This window comes from Aedes albopictus, chromosome 1 (assembly GCF_035046485.1).
Source record: "Aedes albopictus strain Foshan chromosome 1, AalbF5, whole genome shotgun sequence".
NCBI lineage: Eukaryota > Metazoa > Arthropoda > Insecta > Diptera > Culicidae > Aedes > Aedes albopictus.
Window position 1 is genome coordinate 326,784,353 of NC_085136.1, and position 17,653 is coordinate 326,802,005.

At 42.7% G+C, this 17,653-nt stretch overlaps 1 protein-coding gene across 6 annotated transcripts in view; it reads left to right on the forward strand.

The window, feature by feature from the left end:
• Window positions 1-17,653, forward strand: part of LOC109406392 (uncharacterized) — a 400,264-nt gene that overhangs the window by 274,320 nt on the left and 108,291 nt on the right. For all 6 annotated transcript variants that reach the window (XM_062847298.1, XM_029867662.2, XM_062847299.1 and 3 more), the window contains one exon: window positions 1,831-8,262. In XM_062847298.1, coding sequence (XP_062703282.1) covers window positions 1,831-8,262 — 6,432 coding nt within the window. The remainder of the gene's footprint in view (window positions 1-1,830; window positions 8,263-17,653) is intronic.

Consider the following 17,653-nt stretch of genomic DNA (forward strand, 5'->3'; position numbering starts at 1 on the left):
TCGCTCCAGGAGTTTCCTTAGAAATTGATCTAAGAGTTCCTCCGAGAATTACTTCAAGAGTTCTTAATAGAAATCCCCCAAGAGTTCCTACAGGAAACGCTCTAGGCATTCTTCCGAGATTTTTTTTTCAGGAATTCCTCCGGGAATTGATCCAGGACTTCCTCTGGGAATTGCTCCAGGACTTCCTCTGGGAATTGCTCTAGGCGTTTCTCCGGAAATTTCTCGAGGAGTTCCTCATAGGAATCTTCTAGGAGTTTCTCCGGGAATTCGTCCAGGAGTTCCCCCAGGAGTTGCTGCAGGAGTTTCTCCGGAAAGTCTGTTTTTTAATACTAAAAATTGCTGCACGAATTCGTTCGAGAATTGATCCAGGAATTTCTTCGGAAATTGCTCCAGAAGTTCCTCCGGGAATTCCTGCTGGGGTTCCTCCAGAAGTTGCCCCGAAAATTGTTCCTGGAGTATCTCCGAGAATTTTTGCAAAAGTTTCACCAGAAATCGCTTCAGGAGTTTCCTCAGAAATTGATCTAGGAGTTCCTCCGAGAATTGCTCCAAGAGTTCCTCATAGAAATGCAGGAAATGCTCTAGGCATTCTCCCGAGAATTTTTTTTAGGAATTTCTCCGAGAATTGCTCCAGGACTTCTTCTGTAAATTGCTTTAGGCGTTTCTCTGGAAATTGGTCGAAGAGTTCCTTATAGAAATCTTCTAGGAGTTCCTCCGGGAATTCGTTGTTGCAACAGGAGTTTCTCCGGAAATCCCGTTTTAATACTAAAAATTGCTCCACGAATTCCTCCAAGAAATGTCCATAAATTCCTTCGGGAATTGCTTAAAAAATCTTCTGAAATTTCCTCGAGAGGTTCCTCCAAGAATTGTCCAGAAGTTTCCTCGAAAATTGTTTCTGGAGTTTCTCCGAGAATTCCTGCTAAAGTTCCACCGAAAATTGCTCCAAGAGTTCTTTCGAAAATTGAGACAGGAGTTCCTCAAGGAATCGCTCCAGGAATTGATCTAGGAGTTCCTCCGGGTATTTCTCCAGGAGTTCCTCATAGATACCTCCAGGAGTTTCTCCGGGAAAGGTTCCAGGAATTCTTCCGGGATTTCCCTTGGGAGTTCCTCTGGGAATCGGTCCAGGAGGTCACCAGGAAATTCTTCCTGGAGTTCCTGTCAGATTTTTTCCCGGGGTTCCTCCGAGAATTGTTTCAGATGTCTCCCCGAAAATTGTTCCTGTAGTTTCTCCGATAATTCCTCTAGAAGTTCCTCCGGATATTGCTCCAGGAGTGTTTTGAAAATTGAGGGGCCCATATGCCCCATTTTGTCAATTTCGAGCTGATTTTATGTGTATGCATTTTTTAAACAAAAGTTTTGAAATTTATCATATTCAATTTCATAATAAAACAGTAGATATAGTGAATGTGTGTAAAGTGAAGTTGTGTAAGTTGTGATGATAATTCAATTGAAACTTACTAATTATAAATCATGTAAAACCATAGTTTAGTCATGTCATTCAAATAAGAAAAAAATATCACTACAACCCTTCCACATGCACTCGTTTGAATACTAACCTAAGCCTAAGTAGTGGGATTTAGTTCGAGTGGGCGCCCAAGAATTTCACTCTCCGTAGCTGGCGAACTGAAACTGAAACCTGCGAACGAGTTTGCTTGTAACCTAACCAACTGAGTATAGTGCGTTTCTGGTCGTAGGGTCGTAAGCTACTAATCTGTATCTAGTGTTAAACACGTGTGATCGTATTGCTTGACGCAGGTAACTTGGCTACTAACATGGAACTAACAAACCCCCAGAAAAGTCAGTCTCTAATCACACGAAACATGTTTGATTCAGGTGCTGCTGACCACTGCTTTGGGCCCCGCCACCCTCACCATCCGCTGCCCTTGGTGTACCAGAGCAGTCCGGGCACGACGAGAAGGCAATTTTCCTACGACGACCCAACCGCAGGCTCATCATCGTCCGAACCAGACAGCAACAACCTGGCCAAGCTGCCGTTCACCGATTGTGATGACTACCGGTTGGTGTTTATCAGCTCGGATTCGTCCAGCAAGGAGGAGGAGTATGACAGTAGCTCGACTACTTCGTCCGTCTACACCCGGCACAGTATCGCCCTCGATGATTGTGACTGGGATTATTTCGAGCCGGGAATAAGCACCACCACCAAAACGTTGCTGTATGACATAAGCGGCGGGAACAATTCTCAACAACCACACAGGAGCACTCCCCGGAAGAGATCCATTTTACAGACGTCGCCACTCACATCGCCCATGCTGTACCGTAGAAGGCGAACGAGCGGTCCTCTCTATCCCACGGCAGCATCCTACGACACCGGGACGGATGATGAATTTTTAACCTACACCGAGTCGTCCTCGTCGCCAACGAGAAGCGAAGGCTTTTTGGAGAACTTTGAAGACTTCCGCAACCTGCAGAAACTTAAATCCGGTGCATGCAAATGTGACTGCGGCTTCAAGACTCACTACGTGCCTATTCCTGTTCCGGTGCCGATCCCCGTGCCAATGTCCACCTACCATAGCTGGTCCCAGAAAACGCCGAACCCGGACCAGCTGGACACGATTCTGCGGGAGCAAAGCCAGCACGAGCTGATCCGTCAACTGTGGCGGAATTGTACCGGCAGCGAGGGGACCCTTTTCGAGTTTAAGCCCAACCATAACGGGACCTGCGTGCATTCGCCGTCATGCTGCTGCCAACAGCATAGCACACAAAAGGGAATGAAGAAACCTAACATTACGGCGGCCAATCGCCGGGAAATGGACCGAAAGAGTTGTTCTGACGAAGCGAGAGAACCATCCGCGGCGGTGGTTCATCATCCAACCAACGAAACCTACGAAAGCATTAATGCAGAAGGAAAGATACGCGGCGGCGGCGGCGGCGGTAATGGAAATAGTAATAATGCCATCAGTGAGGCGAGTAGTTGTGCTAGTGCTGCGTCTGTTGCTCCTCATAACGAAAAGTTGTTTCGCAACAGCAGACACGGCCCCAGTCCGAGCCCAAGTGAGGCTGATCCACTGGCTAGTACCGAGCTGACCGTTGCTGTCAACGTTGGTCTGAACCACGTAGCTCCACCACAATCGGCCACCAGCGATCTTGCCACGGCTGCACAAGGAAGAGACGATAAAGCATCGGGAAACGTCCGCGAATCTGCCGCCAGCGGTTATAAAAATGCGCTGACCTCGAGCGTCGCAGAACAAACGCAGAACTTCAACAGCAGCACCAGTAGTGGTGACGAAGAAATATGTGAAAAGCCCAAAATTAACAAAAGAAACCCTATAGTGCACCACCGTCGCAGCAGCAGCAGCAACAGTCACGATGCCATTAAAAATGAACAACCACTTGTGAACGTGCAAGTGCAAAAACCTGTACCGAGACCGCAGCGTGGTGTGAGTGAATCGGTAATAACTGTACCACCACGGCGCGAGAAAGAAAAACATCAACAACGCGGCAGAAAAAGCGAAGAAGAACTAGTGAACCAGTCGGACAGCAACGAAGACGACGACCGCAGTGGTAATGTAATAGCAACACTGTGTAATACGTGCAATGATACTGTCGTCTCCGATGCTGTCGTTGCTAATAGTGTACGCTCACGCAATGACACGGTATTGGAAGTGACCACCGACGAGTGCAGTGGAAAACGGGAAAACTATGCGGAAAACACCAGTGGTACGCAGCAGCAAAACACAACCGGGGACGAGTTGAGGGGTGACGATTGCAATTCTTATCAGTCGCTTGATAACGGCAGTATGATAACATCGGGGAAGACCGGAGATGTCAAAACACCTTCTCCGTCGTCGCCGGTTCAGGTGGACGGGGAGTTAAAAGGCTACCTGTTGTCCGAGTGCCAATTCAGTTCATCCGAATCGTCAGTGGCCAGTAGCGTAGATGACCAGGACACGATCGATAACCGATCGATGAAACCTCGTTCAGTGCAACGTAACTACGAAGTCAACAGCGAGCCCGTACTGCTGAAAGTGAAAGGTCTGCTAAGCAGTGGGGAAAATACGGATTCTTCAACGTCATACAGTTCGTCCGAGGGTACGGACACGGACGATACGGGAACCATCGCTGACCGAAGGCCCAAATCGAAGAAGTTCCACCAGGTGTTGATCGTCAATACGGGCTCCGACGTCGAGTCCAGTGACTCGGACCTCTCCAGTGGTACCTCGTCCACCAACTTGACCCAAAGTGCCAAATCTGCCAGCGCCATTACCCAGGACAGTGGTATTGTGTTGAAGCACATCCGCCTGGTTACCTCGGACGATGAGAGGCGAAGTGAAAGTGAAGATTTCAGGGAACGGATTTCAGCTCTTGAAGGCCAACTAGAATCAGTGAGAATGGACCAGAAAGAGGACTCGAGTGAATTGTGTACAAAAGAAATTCCCGAAAATAGCGCAACCAGTACTCTCGCTGTAAACGATGACGAAAGGGTGGAAACGGAGGCAGAGACAACATCGGAAAAAGTTTCCACGCCGACATGTATCGAAAGCTCCGACTGTGTAGGTGATCCCAGCATAGAGCGAGACAGCCTCAGTGGGGTGGAAAACATAAAATCGCTCGGACAGGTAACCGCAGAACCGAACCACCACAATCAAGCACCCGACTCAACATGTGGCGAAGGTGGCAAAAATGAAAACAAACACACCGATCAGTGTGAAGGTGAGCCAAGCCAAAGCATAGCAGAAGAAGTGCCGCCACAAATACCACCACCCCCCGTGCACGATCGCAACACCGTAAACTCGCCAAGCAACGCAACCTCCTCAGTTGTAAACGAACGATCGTCCAACACGGATGTAAATAACTCTCATGTAGCAGCGACCCATGCTGCCAACAATCGATACAAGAGTTTAATTTTGATTGGCTCAGACAACGGTACGATTTCAATGGCAACCGAATCACCGTCACCTTCGTCGCTGACGCTGGGGAATGTCGAACTGCAGCCACACGTGAGTATCGTCACTAGTCACACGACCCGTATCGTGAGTAGCAGTGACGATGACGATCAGCAGCATCCGCCCACCGCGTCCGTCACGGTAAAACACACCAACTGGATCTCGAGGGCGATGCAGGAACAGGAGGAAGAGGACGACTACGGCGATGACGTAGTCCTCTCGTTAGACGACGAACCCGATCGGTCTCTCGATCGCGGTCTGGCGGGATACTTCAACTTCTCGCTAGAACAGGCATCGCCGCAAACCAACAGGCGACCCGTGAAAATCACAACGAACAACGAAAGTGCAATAACTAGTGTAGTGTCGGATAGTAGTGCTAGCGGGAGCGTTTGTGTCAGTGTTCAACCAAGCAATAGTAGTGATCTAGATGAGAGCCTTAGTGAATGCAATGTATCAGATACACCGATCGCCACCAGTGAAAGTGGATCAGTGATCAAAAGTAGTCAAAGCGCGACGGCGATCGAGTGTGGTGGTAGTGGAAGAAGTAGCCGCAACAGCAACAGTAGTGGTAGCCTGAATAACAGTAATAAGAATGAAGACGTAACGGTAGTCACAGGTGCGGATACGCTCTCGGCGGTAGTCTGTCTGGAAGACGGTCTGGCAGATGATGATTCGTGGGTGGAAGAAGTGAGTCATGATGAAGAAGAATTCGCGACCACTACGGCAACGGAGTCCGATATGGACGACTCCGGGGAAGAAATTTCGCTGGGTATCGATCGGGAAGAAGAGCTTCGCGGGTATCACAGGGCTGCGATTGATTTCACTCTGCATACTATCGTGGAAGAAAGCTGCGAGGACAGTGAAGCTGAGTCTAATCGTACGTCGGGGTCGAAACAGAGAAATCGAATATCCGCTTCCGAGTTGGAAAAGTATTTCTTCTACGGGCTTGGGGATGGACCATCGGGATCGTCCATTCAAAACATCCGAGATGATAGCATTTCGGAGAGCAGTTCGGTGTGTAGCGAAGGGCTGGACTCGCTTGGAGCTGCCGAGGAATCACTGGGAACTTCTACGGAATCCGCTGATTTGGCATCATCGCGACTGGAGAAGTACTTCCTAACAGGATTCATGGGATTCACCTCGGAGCGCAACGAATCGGACGGCAGTGGAAGTGTTGGCAGCGATAGCGAAGGACATCCCAGTCCTGAACAGAGACGGAAACGCCTGGTAAGGGCTCGAGGTGCCGGAAGATCGCAGAGTAACTCTTTAGATAATCTTCTTACCAAGGATTCTGAATGCGAACAACACTCAGGTGATAATCACGAGGTTTTGGATTCCTCTGAAACGGACACCTGTGATGAATCAACGAATCAAACGGATAAGAACGAAAGTTTGTACGATACTGCGAAGCGAAAGAAGAAATTCTCCAAAAAGACTGATTCTGACGACTCAAAGAAGCACGTCGACATCCAACAGCTATCACTTCCGCACAAATCGGATAAGGATTCTGAAGAAGAAAGTCGCAAGACTCCGCAACCGGACTTGCAGTTACCTCCAACGAACCCCCTGTCAGAAAGCAAGAAACAGAACAGCCGGGACAGCGGATTCATTGGTAGCAATGACGATTTACTCAAAGACGGCGAACCGGTACGATCTCCAGAGCTTAAGTTAGAACTCGAGGAAATCCAGGAGGAGAACAAAACTGATGATCTCAAAGAAGAAAACAGTTCCTATAAGGCTGCCCCTTCGAGCGGACCCCCTCCTACCAACCTAGTGCGGAAGGATAGCTTCAACAATTGGAGCTCGGATGAGGAGACCAATCTGATGATGTCCAAAATGAGACAGTTCTTCAAGACGTTGGTCGTAGCTTCGGCAAACAGCAGGGCTGCTTCGCGCAACTCCACACCGGCCGTCAGTGAATCCAACACTCCAAAGCACGGAACTCCCGTTCCGAAGGCTCGCAGTCGTAGCAAACCACCGCAGCTGGTGTACTTCGAGAACGAACTGACCAGACTGATGAAAACCGTCCCAGGAATACGGGACGAGCAGGTGCGAGAGATTGTAGAATACCTTAGCAGTGAGGACACCTGGTCGGATTCCTATGATTCCTCGGACTACACGAGCTCGGATCTAGAAGGAGCCGTGTCGCAAAAAGCCGTACTTCAACAACAGATTTCAGCTAGTTGCCAACAGATTATCAATAAGTTCGATACGTTAGAGAAGGATGAGGAAGGCGATATGGGAGATGGTGGGCTGATAGAGGAACCCCACACGTTGAATAAGGAAACGGCTTTCGTTTACCAGCGGTTAGTGGCTTCGCTGTCGAAAATGACGAAAGACGAGGAAAAGCCGGTTAGCGTGACCAGTTCACCGCCGTTGATTGCCAAAGTGATGCACCACATTGGAAGCCGATTGGTGGCACTGATGCATGAAGTCAGCAGCGGAGAATCACATGCCAGTGCATCGCCAAAATCTACCACTGCGATGCGATACCATCAGCGGAAGGTGCAGCCGAACATATCGGCAACAACTACCGAGGACGATGACAGTACCTCGGAAAGCAACATGGAAAAGAATGAGGACTTGGGATACATGCTTCCAAGGAGTAAGAGCCATGATTTGCTTTTAGGGGATGCAAGACCTCAGCATCATCAGTCTTCCAATAGTGGGGAAATGGCGGGAGAAGAGAAGGAAGCCAGCGACTATGAAAGATTCTCCTGGAGAGGAAGTTTCGAGTCGGCATTGCTGGCTAATGGAGATTCCCGATCGAAGCTATCGATATTGGATAACTCCAGCTCATCGATCTCCGCGCTGGCTGCGAAGCGTAGATCAGCTGGAGACTTGCTGTTCAACAATCAGAACCTCAGCCGGGAGCAGCTGGATCGTGTCCGTAGTTGCGGCAGTATAGGTGGCGAACGGGAAGACTTTGAATCGTCTAAGCTTTGGGGATCCTCACAGAGTCAGAAAACACCCCGGAGGAGGTCCAGCGTTGCCGACGATACCGATTCGGATGATTCCACGCGGAATGATAATCGATTAGCATCACGTTCGACACTGCCTCGCAGCCTCCAGAATGCAAACTCGACCGTCAACACCAATTCGCTGCCTCGTCTTCCAACGTCCAACATGCAAACAATTATGCAATCAGCGTCGTCCAGCTCGGCGTCAACCTCTTCGGTAATGCAGAAATCGCATAGTGTCTACCAGTTTCTGCAGAACAACGTCAAGAGTGCCCGTTACCGTGCACCCGGTTTCAACCACAGGCCCCCAAGTGCGCCGAAACGTGCCGTATCGGCACCTGGCCTGCAGCAGCCTCCGTATCCACGTCGAGAACGACGTCGAGTTCAGAGCAATCTCAGTGGTGAGTCCGTAGTTTAGCTTAGTTTATGGCCATTTTTTTCTCTCCATTCCATTCTCCCTCCACATATACCTACTGTGTGTAACCTTAGTGTAACAATGTCGACGAGGTCATTTTTCCGTGGCGCATGGGAAAATAAATGAGTCGAACCGACAACGACTACGACGACGACGACGACGGCCAGCAGCAGCGTGTCGTGTTATTGTTGGTGGTTGTCGGTCGGTAATAACAGTCCACGGCTTGACGTGATAGCACCTTCTTTTATTTTTATTCGGACCAAACGAAAGAGAAATCTGTGGGAAACTGTGGCAGGGGGCGGTTTCCACTAAATTTAAGCTTTATTGGACTTCTTGCGGCTGCCGCCGCCGCCGCCACCCTCACCGTCTGACCCACAGCTATATGAACTGTTGTAAAGCAATATGAAGGCGACTGGAATGCTCTCCACAATGCGGAATTTGGCTGTCTCCTTGGGCTGGCGAAACTCAATTTGGGGCGAGAGTGAATTAGTGCCGCGTTACGTATCCCGGTGGCATGTCGGAAGGTGGTTTTTGTCACCACGTTATTGCGTTGGGTAGTCGAGCGAGCTTACGTGGGGGGTCGAGAAGCGACTTGTCGGGAATGGTTTAAGGCTTGTGTAAATTATTCATCTTGATTGATGCTTTCACGGTAAATAATGGGAAACGGACATGAGATTAGACATCGCTCCTCGGACGCATGTTTCACCCAATTATTGAACCGCTTAAAGCTCCTCGAGAAAACACCTAATCCATATTGAACGCCTCGAAATAACTCATCCAACCTTTCCCTCCGCTGCTCCACACGTGCTGAGCTTTCCATCACCCCTACGAGCCAGGCCCGCGCGAGCGAGGGATTGTTGAAAAGTGAGAGTTTATCACACGTTGTTGCCTGCCACCGACCGTCGTCGCCGTCGACTGGACTCGACTGTCAGTGGCGGTTTACGCACCACATATGTACACACGCGTCAAAAACGTGGCGCACGGCAAAACAATTCGTCCGGTGATCTCCAATCATCGCCGCCGAATCCATTAAACAAACTTTCAAAAGGGTTATTAGATTTCAATTGCTGGCGGACGATATGAAAAAAGCGATCTGCTGCACAGTGGGTGCGTTTTCGAATAGATTGGACAAATTGTAGAACATAAATTGACTGTGGAAGTGCTCATACAACACAGAACACTGAGGAGCAGGCTTCGTTCCAGTTGGGACGTTACGCCAAGGAGTATAAGACAACATGTTGACAGCTACTTTTTCGTGATATTCATGAATAATCTATTCCGATAGATAAGATAACGATTGTCGCCAACATCAGCTGTCTGCGAATGCATTTTAGCCTGCAGAAATTGGCAATCGGTTTTAAATCCAAAACAGGGTTTAACAGATAAATTTTATTCTATCGCGGCAGTGAGCTGGAATTGTTCGATAATTTAGAGAAAAACATAATATTAATAACATTAGTCACTTCTCGTAGACTGGAGGCAGCTACAGTACTCAGACAACAGACAACAGAGTTGAATAAGGATTGACGCATTACGTCGTATAATGTGTTGGATAAAGTGCAATTTTAAGTTACTATCCCATATATGTGTAATTTTCATCGCATACAGGGGATAGACAAAATGATCGGGACAGGCAAAATTTCCACTTTTCAAAAAATGTTCAATTAGCTGTAACTTTTCGATTAGTGCATCAAATATTCTAAAATGTTCACTGTAAGTTGATCAACTAGTTGTGTATTAGTGGACAAAATTTGGAAAAAATCGGGCTATTCTGCACGAAGTTATAAGCATTTTAGAAAAAGGTAGAATTATCCGATAGCCAACTTTGAGCTGTTATATCTCCGGATTCAACGAATCGAATGAAATGAAATTTTGTCCATTTATGACTCATATAATGAGCTCTGAAAAACGTTTGACACAACTTGAAGTTATTATCGAGAGAAAAAGTTATAGCGATTTCTTTAATTTTATGATTTTTTAGTAAATTGGTCTATTTTTAATAGGCATCCCATTACTTTTTCAATGAATTGCCGCCTATGTTGTTACTTTTTTGCAGAACATATCTGTATTCAAGAGAATCAGAGGGAATTTAAATGAACTATAACACAGCGCAACATTTTTTTGTCTCAAGAGCAAACTTATGTGTCTCCGAAGGATTTTGGGCCGCTGAATCCGAATCCGGGCTCAGATTTGCTCTAACACGTCACAATTTTGAGCTATACCTCAATTTATAGGGCAAAATATGCGATTTTGGGCTTTTTTGACAGCAAGCCATTAAGTAAGGAAATATTTTTTTTAAGCAATCAAAAGGTTAGTTGGTCAATTAACATCTAAATTAACGACTCATGCAAAATATTTTGTTTTACCTAATCAAATTTGATAGATTTCAGCTTTTTATGTTAGTATGAAAACTTGCATGCAACTTTTGGAGGGTGACTTGTATGGGAAATATCGTACCTAACATAAATCGCTTAAAACTATCAATTTTGATTAGGTAAAATAAAATATTTTGCATGAGTCGTTAATTTAGATGTCAATTGACCAATTAACCTTTTGATTGCTTAAAAAAAAATATTTCCTTACTTACTGGCTTGCTGTCAAAAAAGCCAAAAATCGCATATTTTGCCCTATAAATTGAGGTATAGCTCAAAATTGTGACGTGTTAGAGCAAATCTGAGCCCGGATTCGGATTCAGCGGCCCAAAATCCTTCGGAGACACATAAGTTTGCTCTTGAGACAGACAAAAAGTATTTTTTTGTTACGCTGTGTAATAAGTATCTTGAATTTTTAAACGATGTTGAAATTTAAGAAAATTTGGTGTTTTATAAGAAAAATAATCTAATCGTTATAATTTTCTTCCGTGTTAAGAATTTTTAGTTATGTCAAAAGTTTTCCGAAGCTCATTATATAAGTCATAAATGGTCAAAATTTCATTACATTCGGTTCATTAAATCCGGAGATATAGCAGCTCAAAGTTGGCTATCGGATAATTTAACCTTTTTTTAGAATCTTTATAACTTGGTCCAGAATCGTTCGACCTTTTCTGAATTTTGTTCACTGATACACAAATAGATGATCAACTTACAGTGAAAATTTGAGAATATTTGATGCACTTATCGAAAGGTTACAGCTATTTGAAAATTTTTTGAGAAGGGAAAATTTTGCCTGTCCCGATCATTTTGTCTATCCCCTGTATAATGGTATTTTGTGAACTTATCACGATATACAGGGGATGGCCAAAATGTTTGGGATAGGTAACTTTTTTTTTCTCACGAAAATGTTCAACATGCTGTAACTTTTCATAGAGTGCATCAAAAATTCTCAAATTTTGACTGTTTGTTCACCTATTATATGTGCATGATTGGTACAAATTTGAGCTCGATTGGTAAATCTTTCGCAAAGTTAGAATAGTTCCGGGTAAAACACTATTTTTTAGACAACTAATTTCTGAACTGTCATATCTCGGAAAACAGTGAACTAAATATAATGAAATTTTTAACGTTTATCAACAATATATTGATACTTGATACGACGCTATAAAATGTAATATTTTCTTACGATGAATAAAGTTATGCCGGTTTGACATTTTCACCCATAAGAGGAAAATAAGTCAAATTTACAATATCATTCAAAAATTACTAAATGTGTTATTCTTTCAATCCAAATAGGCTCTAATACATCTTATCAGAGATATCTTGAGAACAGAAGCAGAACATCTTTGGATATCAACACTAAAATTTAATGACATTGATGTAAAAAATTTACATTTTTTCAAGAAAGATCCAAAAAGTTTCAATGCATGATAACTTTTTTCAACGTTCAAAAAGTACATATGTTTTAATGGCATAAGAAGCATCCAGGTATTGTTGATAAACGTTCAAAAGTTCATTAAATTCGGTTCACTGGTTTCTGAGATATGACAGTTCAAAAATAAGTTGTCTAAAAAATAGTGTTTTTCGAGAACGATTCTAGCTTCGCGAAAGATTAACCAATCGAGCTCAAAATTGTACCAATAATGCACATATAGTAGCATAACAAACAGTCAAAATTTGAGAATTTTTGATGCACTCTATGAAAAGTTACAGCGTTTTGAACTTTTTTGTGAGAGAAAAAAAAGATGCCTATCCCAAACATTTTGGCCATCCCCTGTATTTGGTAAACTCGTATAAGAGAACAAATAAAGTTATACAAAGCATGATTACTTCGCTATAAACCACACTTCGACCTTATTTTACTTCCGTTACTTTTACGCTAAATCGGATTACATCCACTTTTTCGCGTTCAAAATTTAGAATAACGTCCATATCATTTACTGTTCTAAACCTTGAACAGTTTTCTGAATATATACACAATGTGTATTACACATGAAATGTTCAGTAAAGGCCGAAAAGACAACAAAGGCAATTCCTGGAGAAATCCCAGCAGAAATGGTTTGAGAATATCCAGCATGAGTTCATGCAGATTTTTAAGCAAGAAATTGTAGGCGAATTTCCGCAGGTAACTGGAAGAAGAAACTCCTTGAGCAATAACATGAGATATTCCTACAGGAATACCACGCCGAAACACTGGAGGAATCCCAAGTGGAAGCCTTGGAAATTTTATAGAAGCCTTATAGGAAAGTCTAGAGAAGAATCCTAGAGAAATCCCCTGAGATAAATTGTGTGGTTCATTTCTGGATAAATAACTTAAACCATTCATAGATTTTTTTAAGAAACCCCAGGAAAAATTCCCGAAGATGAATTCACGCATGCATTTCTGGAGGAATGACAGTAGGAAATTCTCAAACAATCCCTAGATGAATTGACGAAATAATAAGGTCCTAGGGTGTCCACTTCCTGGAAGAACCTGGATAACCGGTAATTCTCAGGGAATTTAATTCAATAGGAAAACACCAAGAACACTCAGGTATTATCTTGAACCCTCAAGGAAATTTTGTACCGATCAAGAATAAAATATTGGGTCGTATGAATAAAAAGTAGCGACTCTACTCAGAAGTGAAGTCTACAGAGTTCATTACATTGTTGGATTTTTCCGTTCGGTTTTCTTTCTGAAACTTCTTACGCAACACCTCTTGAATCGCTTTGCTTTTTGCTATTCCGTTAGGAATTCTTCTCGAAGATTCTTTCCAAGGCATTTTTCCAAGATTCGAACAATTCATTCTCCACAAAACTTTCAGGCTGTATATTAGATGTTTCCGCGGAATTTCTCCTAGGGTATCTCTCGGGATTATTCTTGAAGATTTTCCTCTATTCCTTCCAGTGTTCCTCATGAGACTTCCCTAGAAGATCGTTCCAAGATTTCTCCCAAACTTTTTACAGGAGTGATGTTTCTACTTGAGCACCTCCAAAGATTTTTTTAGTATTTTCTGGAGTTCATCCCGGGAATTTATCCGAAGTTTCTCCTGCAAAATCTTCAAGAAATTTCCATGAGTTTTCTTCTAGCATTTCTGTCTTGGATTTCTGCAGGAGTTTCTTCTGAGACTTTTCTCAGAAAACTCCTTCCGGTGTTGATTCAGCGATATCTCTCAGAGTTTTTTTTTCCTGAATTTCGTAGTGCCTTAAAAGATTTCTGCAGGAACTATCACTGATATTTCTCAAGAAGTTTTTTTCCGTATTTTTTTTCAGAGCTTTTTCCATGCTTTTCCCTATTATAAGGATTATTATCCCTATTAACAGGATTTCTTGCAGTGTACCTCTCGAGATAAGTTTTTACAGATTTTATCGAAATAGGTAATTCCCAGAGCTCTTTCCAGAGTCCCTATTGCAAATTGTCCCGAGGTTCTGGGGGCTCCATTTGAGATTTCTTTTAGTTGCTGAGATTTTGTAGGGAATTTTCAGAAGTTTTTCTTGGAATGTTTCCTGAGATAACTTTCCGAAATTCCTTTTAGGAAATTTCCGGCAAAACTATCGGAAGGAATGCAGGTGAAATCTTGCGAGAAACTCCGCAATGACCTACTAGAGAAATCTCGAATGAAACTCCGGAAGAAATCCTGGGAAAAACGGAGACGAAAAGAGTTCTGGGAGTAATCCCGAGAGGAAAGAATAAGCTAATTGAAGGTGAAACTCTGCAAATCTCTTGAAGAAATTCCGGGAGGAATTTCGGTCGAAATCTCGCAAGGAAACTTTAAGAGAAATATTTCAAATTCTCTGGAAGAAATCTCTGAAAGAATTTCTGTAAGAATCTCTTAAAAATCCTGAGAGAAACTGTAAGAATGCTGTCCTGGAAAACCACTAAAAAACTAAAACAAACTTTTGTTAAATTTTGGAAGAATCTTCTAGAAGACGAATACAGTGAAAAACTTAGGAAGTATATCAGGAAAACCTTTGGAAGAAGTTCCGGAAGATACTGTAGCAGAGACCCCATGAAAAAAAAGAAAAGGCAAAAGATCTAAAAGGTATAAAACTGATTACACTCATTCGTAGAGGGTAATCTGCTTAGAGGGGTCGAAAAATCGGTACAAGACCTCCGGAGGAATTCAATTCCGGATAATGTCTGACGGAATCTCTATTGAAATTTCTGAAAAAAATCTCTAGAGGAATTCCGCAAATATCCTGAAGTAATTCCTTGATGATTCATGAAAGAATGCTCATTGAAATCTATATATATAAAAATGAGTTTGAAGTCCCTTTGAGGCAACAAAACTCAAGAACGGGTGAACCGATCAGCATGACTCTTGCACGGTTCGGTTCGTATTCGTGTTGGCTGTGTTTATATGTACAAAAAGTTACGAAAATCAACTAGAAAAGTAAGAAAATTGATAAAACACTGATTTTCGTGAGCTGGGAAGGAAATCAACACGATCAAAATTAAACCAATCTAGAGTGCGGTGCGACATTAATCTCAACAGTTGTCAAACCACCATATCTTGGCAAGACAAAGTTTGCCGGGACAGCTAGTCTCTGATAAAATCCATGTTAGGATTCTAGATTAAATTCCTGGAGAAATTCATGAAGGAATTCCGGAAAAAAGTTCTGGGCAGAGGAATATTTGAAGCATTTTAAGAAGGAAATCCAGTAGAAATAGATGGATAAATTCTAGCAAGAATCCCAGGAAGATTTTGTGCACAAACCGGAAGAAATCACAAGAAAAAGTTTTAAGCAATAGCAAGAGACATTCTTGTAGGAATACCACGAGAAAATACTGGAAGAATACCAAAAAAAAAAAACCTTGAAAAATCCGTAGAAGAAGTTCAATAGAGAAATCCTGAAAAGATTCCTGCAGAAATTCCCTGAGAAAATTTTTTTGATTCATTCCTGGGGAAATTACTTAAGACAAAGTTTTAAATTAATCCCTAGATGAATCCACGGTAGAGTTTTCTGGAAGAATTGCAGTAGGAAATTTTGAAAGAATCGTTATGAAAATCCCTACATAAATGCACATAGATTCCTGAATGAAACCATGAAGTAATTTTTGGAGGAATTATTGGAGAAATTTTTGGATGCATCCCTAGAAGAGTACTTGAATTTCTACAAATAAAAAAGTAAAGCAAGAATTTTTGGACGAATCCTAGCAGGTGTTTTTGAAGTGATCCCAAGAAAACCTTCTGAATGCCTGGACATTTTTAGGGTACAGGATGTCTTCTCATAAGACGAAATAGAAATCTCTGAGTTTTCCAGGTTTTTTGTTTGAGGAAATGTTTGAAAATTAACCCAAATTGAATAAAATTTATATAATTGTCAAAAAACATACAAAAATATCTTTAAAAATTAGGTAAATATTTTAAATTTATTTTCCAAGAAACCCCACCAAATCACTGAATTCTTCCACATTTTTGCAAAACACCTCCGAAAAAAATCGGTTAAGGTATATTACTAGATTTCTTCCATAGTCATTGCAAGAAATTGCTTTGATATTTTCACCAAAAAATCAGAAAAACATTCAGTAACCCAATCAATAATTCCACAGATCACATAACCCTTATATTCCTTAGACGGATTTGGAAACTAGACTGTTCTATGTGCTGGTAATCCGGTAATGTTGAGACTACGATGAAAATCCTACGGCCTCCTGGAAATTACGATCGCTTATAAACTATCAACCATTTCGAATAAAAACCGGTGGTGGTGGTACCGGTTACCTATGAATACTTCTCAAGAACTCCTTTTGGGATTTGTTTAGACATTTGATTGGAAATGCAAACAGAATTCGTTCCAAAATTCCTAGGAGGATTGCTTTCCAAAATCTATCCATGATTCTTTCTTGAATATCACCCGTGATTTCTCCTTAGATTTCTACCGCAATTCAGTGGCAGTTTCTCACAGAACTGTTCCCGCGAGATTATCTCTTCCTTTAGTTTATCCAAATTTTGGATTCCTTCCGACATTTTTCCGAGATTTTCTTAAAAAAAACTATGTAAGTTCAGCAGAAATACTGTGAAAAACTCTTCAAAATCAATGTAAGAATTCCAGGAGCAACTATTAAAGAAATCCCAAAGGGAGCACTTATAATAACCGGACACTTTCCTTTAGGGATTTCGGGAAGAACTCTGGAAATAATCCAAAGTAAATGTGTAAAAAAAAACTCGGAAGGACCACTACAAAACACCCTGTTAACAGCTACGAGGAAAAGCTTGGAATAAGCTCTAACAGTGATCGTGGGAAAAACTCCATGAGAAATATCCGTGGAAATTTGTTTTTTTCGGAATACCTTTTCGAATTCTTGCAATAGAATTCGAAAAGGTATTCCGAAAAAAACAAATTCAGGAGAAAGCCTAGGATGAATTCAGAATAACTTTGAAAGACATCCCAGAACCAACACAAGAAAAAATCTACTGAGAGAAGTCCTAGGAGAAACTCCGAAAGAAAACGCAGAAGAAACTTCAGAAGAAATTCTGCGAGAATCTTTTGTAAATCCCATTTGAAACTCCTCTAACCATAAACTCAAGAAGAATCCTCGCGGAAATTTCTTGAAGAAATTAGTTACTTCGGACAGCCTCTTAAAAAATTCTTGGAGAAGCTCTACCTGAATACACAGGAACAACTCCTGTAGAAATTCTGGGAGAAATACCAAAAAGATCTCCTGAGAATCGCGGAATCTAGACTCCAGAAGGAATCGTGGAAAATTTTCAAGAGGAATACCGAGGGAAACTCTAGGAGAAATTCTACGACAATATCTGACTTGAATCCTGCGAGATCATATCAAAATAGATCAAATGTAGGTCGCAGTGGCTATGCACCGAAGAGAGAAAAAAATCTTGGGAGGAACTCTTGTGAAAAACTCGGGACTAATCCTAAAAGAAATCCACAGGACGCAGGAGAAACTCCGGGAAAAATCCACGAAGGACGTGAAAACCTCAGGAAATAAATTCTGTAGGATTCCCGCGAGAAACTGCAGATCAGATTGGAATTCAGTAATTGTGGATGATTCTCAAGGAAGAA